The sequence below is a fragment of the Nannospalax galili genome, unplaced genomic scaffold (assembly GCF_000622305.1).
Source record: "Nannospalax galili isolate Female #2095 unplaced genomic scaffold, S.galili_v1.0 scaffold150, whole genome shotgun sequence".
Classification (NCBI taxonomy): Eukaryota; Metazoa; Chordata; class Mammalia; order Rodentia; family Spalacidae; genus Nannospalax; species Nannospalax galili.
The window spans coordinates 3,087,972-3,102,719 of record NW_008329320.1 but is presented as its reverse complement, the minus strand read 5'-3'; the positions used below and the strand labels follow the sequence as shown (position 1 = coordinate 3,102,719).

General features: G+C 41.3%; 1 protein-coding gene across 1 annotated transcript in view; it reads right to left on the bottom strand.

Annotated features, from left to right (window-relative positions):
- The window catches only part of Mtmr12 (myotubularin related protein 12), a 110,837-nt gene that overhangs the window by 48,398 nt on the left and 47,691 nt on the right, over positions 1 to 14,748 (bottom strand). The window contains exons 2-6 of the mRNA XM_008835512.3: positions 13,973 to 14,033; positions 8,828 to 8,970; positions 7,453 to 7,525; positions 5,630 to 5,760; positions 3,778 to 3,871 (exon numbers count right to left, since the gene is read on the bottom strand). Of these exons, the coding sequence (XP_008833734.1) occupies positions 3,778 to 3,871; positions 5,630 to 5,760; positions 7,453 to 7,525; positions 8,828 to 8,970; positions 13,973 to 14,033 (502 nt within the window). The remainder of the gene's footprint in view (positions 1 to 3,777; positions 3,872 to 5,629; positions 5,761 to 7,452; positions 7,526 to 8,827; positions 8,971 to 13,972; positions 14,034 to 14,748) is intronic.

Genomic DNA, 14,748 nt, shown 5'->3' with positions numbered 1-14,748 from the left:
CGCAGGAGGCAGAGGCAGGTGGATCTCTGTGAGCTCAAGGCCAGCCTGGTCCACATAGGGAGCTCCAGGCCAGCTGGGGCTGCAAGGAGACCCTGTCTCAAAAAGACCAAAAAAATTAAATAAATAAATAAAATAATAATAATAAGCCTAAAAATAAATCAGGTTCAATCATTTACTATGTTCAAGAAACATACCTCACTGGCAGAGACACTCAGACTGAGAATTCAATCTGAGAGAAGCCAATCTATCAAGCAAATGGAAGCCAACAACAAGATGGGGTAGCTATTCTGGTATCTGAAAAAGTAGACTTGAAACTAAAAGAAAATATAGCAATCATAAACATACATGCACCAAATCTCTCAATTTGATAAAACAAATACTAACAGGCATAAAAGGGTTGATGGTTCCTGATAAATATATTATGTTACTTTAATGCCTCATTTTCATCTTTAGATCAGTCATCCAAATTAAAATAGAATAAAGAAACCTCAAAGTTAAACTACACCACAGATCAAATAGATTTAACTGATATCTACAGAATATTCCATCTAATAAAAATAGAATACATGGTGTAAAGAATAGGATAGAATACAGTGGTTAGGAGCATGGCTGCTCTTGTAGAGGTTTGGTTCCCAGCACCCACATGGCAGCTAATAACCATATGTAACTCCAGTTCCAAGTGATCCAATGTCTTCTGACCACTACAGGCATTGCAAGCACATGGTGTATTTACATACATGCAGGTAAACACTCATACACATAAATATTTAAAATAAATTCATTTGTAAAAGACAGAATACACATTATTCTTCTTAGTAGCCCATGGACCCACCTCTAAAATAGATCACATACATCATAGGTAACAAAGCAAGTCTTAACAAGGAATTGGAATTATTTCTTGTATCTCATGAAATCCTAGTGGAATAAAAATAGAAATCAGTAGCAAGAAAAACTACAGAAACAACACAAATACTTAAAAGAATGAACAACAAACTCTTGAATGATGAGTGAGTGATTGAAGAAATAAGGCAAGAAATTAAAACACTTGGGCTGGGGAGATATCTCAGTCAGTAACTGAGCCTCCTGAATGCTGATATTAAAAGCATGCACCACCACGCCCAGTAGTGTGTATTTTTAAACAAAGCAGCCAGATATCTCTGATGTAGGAGCCATGATGAGTAACTACCCATTTCTAATGGAGACAACCAGGTAAACTGAGTGAACACACTAGGGGGAGAAAAGTGAAAGAGGACAGACAACTGAAAACATAGCCCATGCTATACACCATTTTCTTTGTTTTAAATCACATTTACTTATTTATTTTGTAAATGTATGTGTGTGTACATGTGTGGAGGTCAGGACAGCTTGCAGGAGTATGTTTTCTCCTTTTACCATGTGTCGTAGGATTAGTGGCAAGCACCCTTACCTGCTGAGTCATCTCACCAGCCCATGGCTGATGCAAATGCCCAGAGTTTCTTATTTTAAAAAGTGTTCTTTTTGGGCTGGGTGTAGTGGTGCACATCTTTAATCCCAGCACTCAGGAGGCAGAAGCAGGAGGATCTCCGTGAGTTCAAGGCCAGCCTGGTCTACATAGTGAGTTCCAGGCCACCTGGAGCTACAGGGAGACCATGTCTCAAAAATACCAAAAAAAAAAAAAAAAGTGCTCTTTTCTACAAACTGAATGAAAAAAAAAAATTTACCTCCCCCCGCCCTGCAAGGATCTCTTATGTGGCCCTGACTAATCTGGAACTCACTGTTAGGTCAATCTGGCCTTCCAATTTGTGGAAATCCTTTTGGTTCTGTCTCTCAAGTGCTGGGATTACAGGCATGCATTAGCAGGCCTGCTGAGTTTTATTTTATGAAGTAACCTATTTGGAAAGTTTTTCTTATGCATAAATGTCCTATTTATAGTATGTTCTTCTTATTTCAAACCCTTGTAGAATATAAGACATTTTCTAAAATCAAGCATATTTACACAGAAAAAACCTAGGGACAAAAAGGTTATTTTAAATTCTGCCTCAGTTTTGTTTTTTTCTAGAGTCTCACATTCCCAGTACAATATACTGATTTTGCCAATTTTTAATGAAAAAAATTTCAATTTGTGTGTAATGTATACATGTGTGTACATGACTGGGCATGCAGATGTGGAGGCCAGAGATTGACATTAGGTGTCTTCCTCTATTATTCTCCGCCTTATTTTTAAAAATATTTTATTATTTTTATTTTATGTGTATGAGTGTATCGCCTGCATGTGTGTAAGTGCATCTGTGTCATGTAGAAGTCAGATAAAGATATCAGATCCTCTGGAACTGGAGTTATGGACAGTTGTTAGCCACCATGTGGGTGCTAGGAACTGAACCCAGGTCCTCTGCAAGAGCAGCCAATGCTCTTAACAAGTGAGCTATCTCTCCAGTCCCCTCCATCTTATTTTTTAAAAATATTTTTATTTATTATTTTTATTTTATGTGTATGAGTGTATCGCCTGCATGTGTGTAAGTGCATCTGTGTCATGTAGAAGTCAGATAAAGATATCAGATCCTCTGGAACTGGAGTTATGGACAGTTGTTAGCCACCATGTGGGTGCTGGGAATTGATCCTAGGTCTTCTGCAAGAGCAGCCAGTGCTTTCAACCACTGAGCCATCTCTCTAGCCCCTCCACCTTATTTTTTGAGACAAGGTCTCTCACTGAACCTAGAACTTGCTCTTTGGGCTAGCCTGGCTAGCCAGAGAGCTTCCAGGATCCACCTGACTCTGCCCCTAGCTCTGGGGTTATAGACATGCACCACTGCACATGGCTTTTATATGGATGCTGGGTATTCAAACTCAGGTCCTCATGCTTGCACAGCAAGCACTTTACCCACCAAGTCATCATTCTAGTCCCTGATTTACCTTTCATAAGAAGTAACCACACAAACAATACACTGCAATATGCAAAGAAATCTAATAAGTAAGTTTAGATGACAGGAAAAAAAAGAAATGTAAATGAATCATCCAAGCAAGGAATGACCAACTGTTAGAGGGAAGGGGGGGCTGGAGCAATGACTCAGCAGTTAAGAACACTGGTTGTTCTTGCAGAAGACCCAGGTTTGAATCCCAGCACCCACATGGCAGTTAACAACTGTCCATAACTCCAGTCCCAGGGGATCCAACAGCCTCTTCTGACCTCCGAGGGCATTGTATGACACGACATGGGTGTACTTACCTACATGTAGGCAATACACACATACACATAAAAATAACATAAAATTTTTTTAAAAAAGAGGGAAGGGGAACAAAAAGGATGTTATTATTGTTGAATGCTTGGGCCCAAAGGCATGGTGTTATCTGGGGAGGATGTAGAAACTTTGGGAGATGGGGATTTTCTGAAGGAGGTAGGCCAGTGGGGTGTGTTTTGAAAATTATGTATGGTCCGTGTTCCCTTTCCCTTTTTTCTGTTTCCTGTCTACCATGAGGTAAAGAACATCCTCCACCATATACTCCTGCTACCAAGTGTTCTGCCAAGTGCATGGGCGAAGCCCACCATGGAGTGAACCTTCTCAAATCACGAGCCAAAATACATCTTCCTTTCTGTCAAGTATATGTCATGGAGATGCAAAACCAACTGAGATGGGGTTTCTCCTCCTGGTTGCAGGTGAGAAGACCCTTCTAGGGTCGCAGTGTAGCCTGCAATCCAAGCATTCAAGAGGTTGAGGCAGAAAACCTGTCTCCAAAAAAAAAAAAAAAACCTAATAGAAAGGATCCCGCCTACCCTCAAATTCAAGCTCAGAATCTACTTACCTGCATTGTTTTGTGCAGCAGTTGCATAGGAAAATAGAAATAATCTTTTAAGCAGTTTAGGAGCCTGGGTATGATGAATTATGCCACTGACAATCTAGAAAAGAAGGGTGAATGGATATAGTTATGGTTTAGATAGATCAGCACTAGGAGGGCAGGAGCCAACTTGTCTATGTTCTCCATCATGCATAGGGCTATGGGAACAACACTACAACCTTGTTGGAGCTGAAGCTATGTCTTGGCTCTTGGAATATGCAGACCAACAGAGTGCTTATTGTCATGCTTTCTAAGAGCTCTGGATTTCTAATTTTCTAGAAACTAAGTGTTAAACAAAAAAGTTCAAATGCCCTATGTGATGGCTAATCCTGGGTGTCAATTTGATTGGATCTGGGATTAACTGAAATGAAAGAGATCTTCTTGATTGGATTATCTAAAGCCGGAAGACACACCCTAAATGTGGGTGTTACCTTCTGATGGCAGTCCGTATAAAAGGCCAAGGCTTCTTGCTGCTTGCTTTCTCTCTTGCTGGTGAGTTTGTCTTGCTGCTGTAGACTGAAGACTAGCTGATCTTTTGGAATTCATCAGACCTTCAGCGCCATATTGGGACTACTGAGACACCCAGCCTTGTGGACTGAGCAACTACAGATTCTCAGCCTCCCCAGTGTGGTACAGCCATCATTGGACTACTTGGACTCTATCCTGTGAGCTAAGCTGATAAATCTACCGGTTCTGTTTCTTTGGAGAACCCTGACTAATATACCCGATTAAGTGAGGTTCAAATGTCTGACATGTTCAAAAACTCACAGCCAAGACCCTTAGCCATTCTAACACACTTGTAGACCTTTTAGAAAATGAGAAAGAGGGGCTCAGGAAGCTCAGTTGGTAGAGTACTTACCTAATATGCACAAAGCCTGGTGGCACATGCCTGTAATCCTAGCACTCTATGAGGTGGAGGTAGAAGGATCAAATAATCAAGGTCATTCTCAACTACATACAGAGTTTGAGGCCAGCCTGGGCTACATGAAACCCTGTCTCCCTTTAAAAAAGGAAAAGAAATCTATTGTGCTTTCTGTCTATTGTGTTAAACAAAGTATATTTGGATAAATGGCTAAAACAACTGTTAAAAAATGAAGCACCTTGTTTCTCAAGTAATTTTCTCTAGATACAGCATTCTTTGCCTGCTCAGAATAGATACTAGAATCCCATTTACTATTCTGACTGAACTATCATACTATCTGAAAGAAAGGTAAGGTGTTATCCAAGTATGCAGAGGTCACTGCAGATAAGATCTTCACTATCTCAGTAAGAAAAATCTTGAAGTTATAATGAATAGCAAATTGGCGAAGCCACTTCATGATCTCAACTTGCTGTGACAACCAGGAAATGATGTGATTAATCTCCAAAGGTATACTTGGTAACCTGACTTTGCTCATCTGACCTGTGTTCCTCCCACACACAACTACTACCTCCCAGAGATAAACTCATTTATTTACAGGAGTTGGAAGTCAGCAGTCATATCTTTAGCTAGGTTGTCAGAGGTGAAAAATAGCTTTTACCTGTCTCCTTCTACCATTTCCCCAATTGACTCTGACCTCACTCATCACCTCCCATCCTTTAGTGGTTCTAGGTAAACAACATTATGAATTGAAGGAAAAGATGTAGCATATGCCAAGTCAACGCACAGGCATGCTTTTTCCAATGACCTCTCACACATTAATCAAAGAATGACCTTACAACCAATTTCAGCTTCACAGAGTGAAATGCTCCCCTCCAGCTTCAGGCAATATAAGCAAAACCTACAGTCAGTGGGGAAAACCTGATGGGAAATAAAACCTAAAAACATGCAATTAGTTACCCTTTTGACTTCCTCTTCCTTTGTGTACCTCAAACAAAAGTGGAACACTCGGAGATCTTTGCAGTGGATAATAAGTTTCTCAGGGTACTTCTTCAGTTGTCCAAACAGAGTTTTTTTTTTCTCATCAAATACTACAGATCAATAATGAAATCAGGAGTAGAAATTAATATTACATAGCAACAAATAAATGCTAAAAAAAACAAGGTAGACTGTTAGCTTCTGAGGCCAGAAGGCCAAGGCCAGTCCCTTCCAGCAGGGGTCCTGGCTCTCTAAGAACAGGCAGGCTTCTTCATGACTTTGGAGTAAGCTAAGACTCAACAGACAGTAAAACAGATTCTAATGGTCTGAAGAAAACCCAGCTCCAAGGGGATTATACAGATGGCTCAGTGGCCAAGAGCACTTCCTATTTTTCCAAAGGACTACAGTTTGCTTTCCAGCATCTTTATCAGGCAGCTCATAACTGCCTCTAACTCAAGCTCCAGGGGATCCGATGCCCTGTTTGGCTTCTACAAGCACCTGCACACATATGGCATATAAGCACAGATACAGATACATACATATAAATAAAAATAAAAAATAAATCTTAAAAAAAAAAGAAAATCTAGCCGGGAGTGGTGGTACACGCCTTTAATCCCAGCACTCGGGAGGCAGAGGCAGGCGGATCTCTGTGAGTTCAAGGCCAGCCTGGTCTACATAGTGAGTTCCAGGACAGCTGGGGCTACAGGGAGACCCTGTCTCAAAAAGACCGGAAAAAAAAAAAAAAAAAAAGAAAATCCAGTTCCTGTTATCATAGAGGATGGGAGGGACAGTGCTCAGGACAGGACATACTTTCATGGCAGCCAACTCCTAAATTTATGGTATAACCCCTCCTAACATCTGCCTCCCTGTTCCTCAGCCTGGACTCTCCTGCTAGTGCTGAGAATATCTTTAATGGCTGAAGGATTTCTGAAAATGCTCTGAACCCAAAAATGGAGAACAGAAAACAGTGGGGTTTGGCAGGATAGTCTTGTTTCGTCAGCAGAAAAGACATCCTATTGTATTATATATAACCAGCCTTTTTATTTTTTTTAATGGAAAAGTTGCTTCTGTCTTTAAATTCTCATTCTATACAGTCATTGTACATGGTACTATGTGACATAAGGACCTTGTCATACAGGCAACTAATGTATATCAAGCATATTTCCCTGGCCTTCATACTCCCCCACTGCATACAACCAACCTGGGCTGATCAACAGCTAACAGAGAATGGTCTCCTGTGAAGTATTAGAAAAAACAGGCTTCAATTTAGGTGTGATGACTCACACCTATAAACCAGCACTCAGGCAGCAGAAGCAGGAGGATCATGAGTTTGAGGCTAGTGGGCTATATTAAAAAAAAAAAAAAAAATTTCAAAAGAACAAGAGATGAACCAGTGAGATGGCTCAGTGGGTAAATGTGTTTGTCACCAAGCCTGATGACTCAAGATCAATTCCCAAGATCCACACGGTAGATAGAAGGAGAGAACAAACTCCCACAGGTTGTCATCTGACCTCCACATGTACACCCACACATATATACATACACACACACAAATATATAGTGTGTAGTAAAAAAAAAATATTTAAAAGCAAGCATACAAAATAAATAAAGAGGCTCCAAGTTCAACTTGGATCACTTCTAACTAAGCAACCCCAAACAAGCTACTTCATGGTTCAATTTATCATCCATAAAGCTGCTTTACACAAGATAACTATATAACACATTTTACTAGACTATATAAGAACATTATCATTATTAGTAGTATATACAAAGACAGGCAAAAGTCCATGGAAAGAGCTACTTACCTCCATAAATCTGATCCACACAGTGGAGTGTAATGTCATTTTCTCCTACCACTTTATTCTTAAACTGAGTTTCCTAAAAAGAAAATTCAAACAACTGTGACTTATTTCTATGAACTTCAACGTTTCCAGGCAGAGAAAATCACCATTCTCCAGTGTGCACTGAGGTAACTGAGAAAGGCATCCACACATCCCAAGCACTAAGTGAGAAGAGTTCATGAGCACCAGCTTTTTCCAACCAGGCAGAAGACAGCACTTCTGGGTTGCTCCCAGGTAAATTCACTATGCCACAGTCAATCACATGGAAAAGCGTGAGGAAGTGAAACGCACGTTAGTATTTCTGCACACAAACACAAAGTGACTGACAGGGCTACCTGAGGACAGTTTAGGGGAAACACCTGGAGATTCAAGTTCTGGTAAATGCTGTCTTTACAGGAATAGGAACCAAGCATCAGTAGTAGAGAGCAGTACAGAAGGCTAGTCTTGGTAGCAATAGAGCTGTTTTTTAAAAAGAAAAGGGGGTCTAGGGCAGCTGGCATGTGGGGGCCAGAAATGGCCTTGGTGGGGTGGGATACAGAGTTCTCTTTCTCCACCTGCTCCTAAGGAAACACAAGACTCACAAGGACACTGCAACTAGGTTCAGATTACATGGAAGGCAAATCCAACTTCAAAGGCAGCATTTTGTTTTGTTTTTTTCTTTTTTTCATTTTGTTTAAGATAGGGTCTCACTATGCAGCCCTGGCTGGCCTGGAACTCTACCTAGAGTAGAACTCACAGAGATCTACCTGCCTCTGCTTCCCAAGTGCTGGAATTAAAGGCATGTGCCACTATGCTTAACTCCAAAGGTGGCATTATTGATCAGTTTCATTACAGAACTCAATCCCCAAATTTGTGGAAGAGCTTAGTATAGAAAAAACATAAGAAACTAGTATATTTGAGATGTGAATCCAATCAGTGATTTACTGTGCTGAAATCCAAGAGAAGACAAGAAAAAGTTGTCAGCACCAATTTATAAGGGCAAAAGAGCTGGGCGTGGTGGCATACGCCTTTAATCCCAGCACTTGGGAGGCAGAGGTAGGTGGATCTCTGTGAGTTGGAGGCCAGCCTAGTCTACATAGTGAGTTCCAGGCCACCTGGGGTTACAGGAAGACCCTGTCTCAAAAAGACAAAAAAAAAAAAAGGACAATGTAACGTGGCACACAGGTAGCATTAAAGGCGTGTGCCCCCACACCTGGCCACAGGTAACAGTTTCTGAATGAGAGGCATTTCTGTCTTCTATTTGGATTTCTGTGTTGGGAGGAGGGAGAAGCTGTGGGAAAACCAATGAAGTCACAACTGTACCTGCCCTTTCAACTCAGCAAATCCAGCTCATACATACGTCATTATCCAAAGTAGATTCATCATCACTCAAGAAGGCAATCTTGAAGTCGGTGCAGACAAGTCTCCCATAGACTCCACGCTGACAGGAATCTTCCTGCACATACTTCAGGACTGTGTTGGCTTCACAAAGCAGCTGTTCACCTGGTGGAAATGAAAGCAAGCTTGCCTCAGAGTCCTCAGGGACCGCAGAGAATGTAGGTACTAAGCTCTGCTGACATAAAGACAAACACACAGTACAGTGCAGCACTCCACCACATACCACTTTCTAGAGCAGCAGGAATTACAAAGTGAGAAAGTAAAAAAGAACAAGGCAAGCCAAATGGCTAGGCCACCTTCATGCAGGGATTTCTCTGATTTTTCACTGGAATAATGGAAGGTGGTTATGATCACAAGCTTCTTTTTTCTGTTTTTAAAATTTTGTTTATTTATTTATTTATTTATTTTCTAAACAGGGTCTCACTACGTAGCCCTAGTTGGCCAGGAACTCACTATGTAGACTAGGGTGGCCTCAAACCCACAGAGATCCACCTGCCTCTGTCTCCCAAGTGCTGGGATTAAAGGTGTGTGCTACCATGTCCAACTCTATTTTTTTGAGACATTATGTAGTCTAGGCTGGCCTTTAACTCATAGTAATACTCCTCCCTCCAATTCCCAAGTGCTGAAATTACAGCTGGGCACAAGGGTACCTGCCTTTCAGCACTCTCTAATGCATATTCTGGTGTTTTCATTACTCTGATTCAGCAGATGTCCCATAACAGTGATACCTGAAGTGAGCAAAAGCAGGCAGGTTGGCCAGTAGGTTCTGGATGCAGACCCAGCCCCTTTTCCTGTGGAAGCAGCTTCCTCAGACAGCAGAGGTGTTGTGCCTTCTGTAGCACCTCCATCTCATCCTGGCTGCATGCCCAGAGCACCGGTGGGGACAGAAAACAGAACCTATCCTCTCTTCCTTAGCTCAAAGTCTATCCTCTCAACGTGCCACCTCCCCTGCTCCTTCTGCAGGCACCCAGCCCACATCAGAAGCTACAGTTTCACTTCATAGGCAAAAAAGCTAGGCCTGGGAGAAAGGTAAGCACTCTTCACTCCCTGGAAGTGGAGAAGTTCTCAAGGGCTGAGTGCCTGGGTGAGGGCAGGAAAGAGAAGGAAACAGGGGAAATGGGAAACAAAGTGTAAGTACTATGCAAAAAGAAAAGGTATTTTCTTGTCGCCCAACCATCTTCCCTCACAACCTCCCTCTGGATTTCTTCATCTTTGAATTCATTTATTGGCTAAAAATTATTTAGTATAGCTTTCACCATGAAAACAAAGAAAAGCAAGTATTTTAGCTACTCAGACTAGCAAGGGGCATGTAGTATAGTACTTTTTTTCCACTATCCAAGGGGTTGGGTACTTCCAACTAAAGCACTAAGAAAATATCAGTCACTAGGTCAGTCTCTGGTTTTAAAAATTTGAAGAATGAAGTCAGGGCCCTTTGGGGTTTAAAACGGTCCCAGAAAAAGTACCTCAGCCAAGGTCAAGGTAAAAGGTATGTGGGCAAGCCTTCCTGTCCTTCCAACTCCCAACAGAAAACAGGTTTTAATATGTGAGACTCTCTCCAAGACCAAGAGGGTCTCATCTCATGGTTGCCCAATAGAGAGCAGACACCAATGGGCAGCAGCTGTCAGAGCATTCCTTCTGCAACATGGTATGCTACAGCACCACCACCTTGTCTGGACCAGACATGGACATGCAGCTGGGATCCAAGAAGGCTCTTTGTCTAGTTTAGACAACTGAAGCTCAGAGAACTTAACTGTGAGTGCAAAAGCCACACACCTAGAAGAGGCTATCAGGTAATCTAAATGGAAGAATATATTTAACACCAAGTTAAAAATAAAGGTAAAACTTAACTGTGGTAGTACATACCTTTAATCTCAACACAGAGGCAGAGGAGAGGCAGAGGCAGAGGCAGGCAGGTTTCTGTGAGTTCAACGCCAGTCTGGTCTACATGGTAAGTTTCAAGTCAGCCAGGGCTACGTGGTGAAAATCTGCTCCAAAAAAAAAGGATAATTTCAAAATCTATACTTCTAAGGAGGGGGAAAAAATCAATCATAGGAGGGCTCAAGACTTAGGTCATCATTAAAGAAAAGAGGCTCCAAACGACCTGAAGTTTTAAAATAAATTGGTTTATCTGGGCCAACTCCATGGTCTTAAACATCCAAAAGGAAGGTATAACCAAAGATAAAAGGGATCAATATAATTCTTTATTCTTTAAGAGTCCATGTGTTAGCTAAAGGCTACATAACAAGAAACAATGCCAGACAGGAGATACCTTCCTTTGAGTTGTTGGCCAGGATGGCCCAAGAGATTCCCAGACAGTAACCCAGGATAGAACTGGGAAAATGAACAGCAGACCCCAATCTTATCTAAAGGAAAATTGGCAACTGCTTGCTGCTAGATGAGGAACAGCTGATCTTCCTAAAATAAGGAACTCTAGATGGCTGACTGAACAGATGGACAAGCACTGGAGAATGGCTGGGGGTACTGACAACACAGTGGACAATAACAGGGATGACATTGTATATGGGCTCCAGGGGGGTGGGGGTGGGGGCTGTGGGAGGGTGCCACTTGGGATGTGGGTATATAGATGAATAAGATTGTTTGAAATGTTCTATATGAAATAACACACACAAAAATCAATAAATTTAAAAAGTGAGTTATATTTGAGGAAGAGGCATAAAAATTTGCTTCATGTAAATTAGTAGATGAGAAAAACATTACCATTGAAATCTACCTGATCACTTTATATCCGTGCTTAGGTGCCAAGGATCTCAGAAAATAAATGACGGTGACTAGTAATAATCAGATATATAGAGATTAGCGATGCATGTGCAAACATCTAAGTGTTAGTTGCATTAAAAATGAGTTTTTCTGTATGAAACAGTATATTTTAAAATGAAATGGAGATCTTTTTGAAAGGTTAAAACCTCATTCAATTTTATGTCTTAATAGGGTTTATACTGAGTATAATACTATATAACTGTGTTAATTCAACTGTGAACCTAAAAATTTACAGCCAATTTTGAAAGAGATGCATCTTAGCTCTGGAAATTGTTATTGAATATGTCAACGCTGTTGTAATGAAATGCTTCTAATTATGTGGTTATTAAGTAATTTTTAAAAAAGAATTATTTAAAAAAAAAAGAAAAAAAAAGGCTCTGAAATTCAAAAACATTATTTAAAAGTCATAGGATAACAAGCTGTGGAAACAGCTTTGTCAATTAAGTCTTTGCTATACAAGCATAAGGACCTGAGTTCAATCTCTAGAACTCATGTTAAAAAGCTGAGCATGCTGGCGTGTGAGGAAGTGGAGACAGGCAGATCCCTCAGGTTTGCTGAACAGTCAGTCTAGCCTAGCCTAACAGGTGAGCCTACACCAGTATGAAACCCTCAAAACAAGGTGGATAGCACATGAGGAGAAATAACACCCAAGGTTGTGGCTTCCACATGCACACATGTGACACACACACACCACAGACATATAATGCACATATACAAGCCAGGCATGGTGGCGCACGCCTGTAATCCCAGCACTCAGGAGGCAGAGGAAAGCAGATCTCTGTGAGTTTGAAGCCACCCTGGTTTACAAATACAAAGTGAGTTCCAGGCCAGCTAGGGCTATAGGGCGACCCTGTCTCAAAAAGACAAAAAAGAAAAAAAAAAAAAAGAAAAAAAAGCACACATACACACAAACATATATACACACACAAGGCACACACACAAATTATATGATTCTAGTTCTTACTGAAAGAAGCATATTAGTCAGAAACTTGGATATATTCATATACCCTCAATAACCTAAACTAAAATAAAAAGTACCAGGAGGCCTCATAGTTATGAGGAAATACACATAAAAGGCTTTTGAAGCTGTATGTAGTACACATGGCTGTGACCCCAGCATTCAGGAGACAGGCAGGAGGACCATGTTCCTAACAAACACTTATGAAAAGAAAAAGAAAATTTTTTTGAGACAGGGTCTCCCTGTAACCCCAGCTGGCTTGGAAATCATTATGTAGATCAGGCTGACCTCAAACTCACAAAGATCCGCCTGCCTCTGCCTCCCAAGTGCTAGTACTAAAAAGGCATGTGCCACCACACCCGGCTTGAAAAGAAATTATTTTAAATTAGGAAAAGTAGAAAAAGAACATAGAGTTGACAAGATTTCCCACATATGAGGACAGAACTCACAGAGATCCACCTGCCTCTGCCTCTGCCTCCCAAGTGGGATTAAAGGCATGTACCCCCACGCCCAGCGAGGTTTCTGTTCTTCAACTCAGAAGTGATTAAAATTTACTCTCCTTTGTCTCAGAAATAACCCATCTGGGCTCTTTCATTAACGTGTGACTTCAGAGCAAAGCCCAAGTGACCCCAGGGTTGGTGAATTCCAGCATCCCTGGTACCTGTGCTCAAATACACCAGCAGACAGGTGAGGCCACCCACTACCACCCACCCTAGAAAGCCCAAGCAGGTGTGCTATTCAAGAGTAACTATAGACCTAGGCATCAGGAATGATGCACAGGGTGTAGGATTCTTCCAAGGACTAGGATTTTTTTTTAATATTTACTATTTTTATTTTTTGTGTATGAGTGCATTGCCTCCATGTGTGTAAGTGCACCTATGCCATGTAATGTCCAAAGAGGTCAGAAGAGGGAGTTGGAGCCCCTGGAACTGGAGTTATGAACAGCTGTTAGTTGCCACGTGGATACTGGGAACCAAACCCGGATCTTCTGCAAGTGCTCTTAACCACTGAGCCATCTCTTCAGCCCTGGATTTTTTTTTTTTTTAATTGCAAACCAGAAATACTGGATGAGGTCAAGTAGGACAACCTGGACAAGGCTTCACTGGCTTGTGAAAGAGGTGAGACTTTCCCAGGTATAGTTTCGTCAGGCTATAGGAAAGGATAACAAGAAAATTCTTTCTAAATGTTGTAATAGTCAGGTGTGGAGTTACTGGACCTAAGACCTTGACATCTTTGTCCAACTCATTACTGTTACATGCCAGAGGATGAAAAACAAAGGAGTTTATATATAGCAGCGCTAGGGATGATGTCATCTATCTTTGCTTTGAACTGTACACAGGGCACGAGGTATGATGCTAACATGACTGTTACCTGGCAACAAGTGAAGAGCGACTTCCTTCTCTGTTACTTCCTTTTCATTTGTGTGAATTTCCTAAAAAAAAAAAAAGAAAGAAAGAAAAGAACAAAAGGTCAGGGCTCAAAATAATAACAAAGACATGCGTTTCAGAATACACATTAAACTATCACATACCCTCATACCTCAGAAGCTTTGTGTTTATTTAACAAGCTAGTTTTATTACATTGATTGATTGATTGTGTGGTGTGTGTCTGTGTGTGGATGCACTTAAATGTGTCATGATGTGCATGTGGAGGTTAGAGGACAACTTGTGAGAGTTGGTTCTTGCCTTCCACCATGTGGAAGGGATCAAACTCAGGTCTTCAGGCTTGGCACAAGTACCTTTACCATCTGAGTCATTTCACCAGCCTTTAACAAGCTACTTTAAAAAACATATTTTGAGTGCTGTAAATGGAGTTCAGTTGGTAGAGTGCTTGCCTAGCACAAAGTCCAGTGCTGCATTAAAAAAGCAAAACAATCCCGGGCGTGGTGGCGCACGCTTTAATCCCAGCACTAGGAGGCAGAGGCAAACGGATCTCTGTGAGTTCAAGGCCAGCCTGGTCTACAAAGTGAGTTCCAGGACAGCTGGGGCTATAGGGAGACCCTGTCTCAAAAAGACCATGCTCGCCTTTAATTACAGAACTCAAGAGGCAGCGGCAGGTGCATCTCTGTGAGTTTGAGTCCGGCCTGGTCTACAAAGAAAGTTCCAGGCCAACAAGGGCTACAGGGAGACCATGTCTCAAAAAGACAT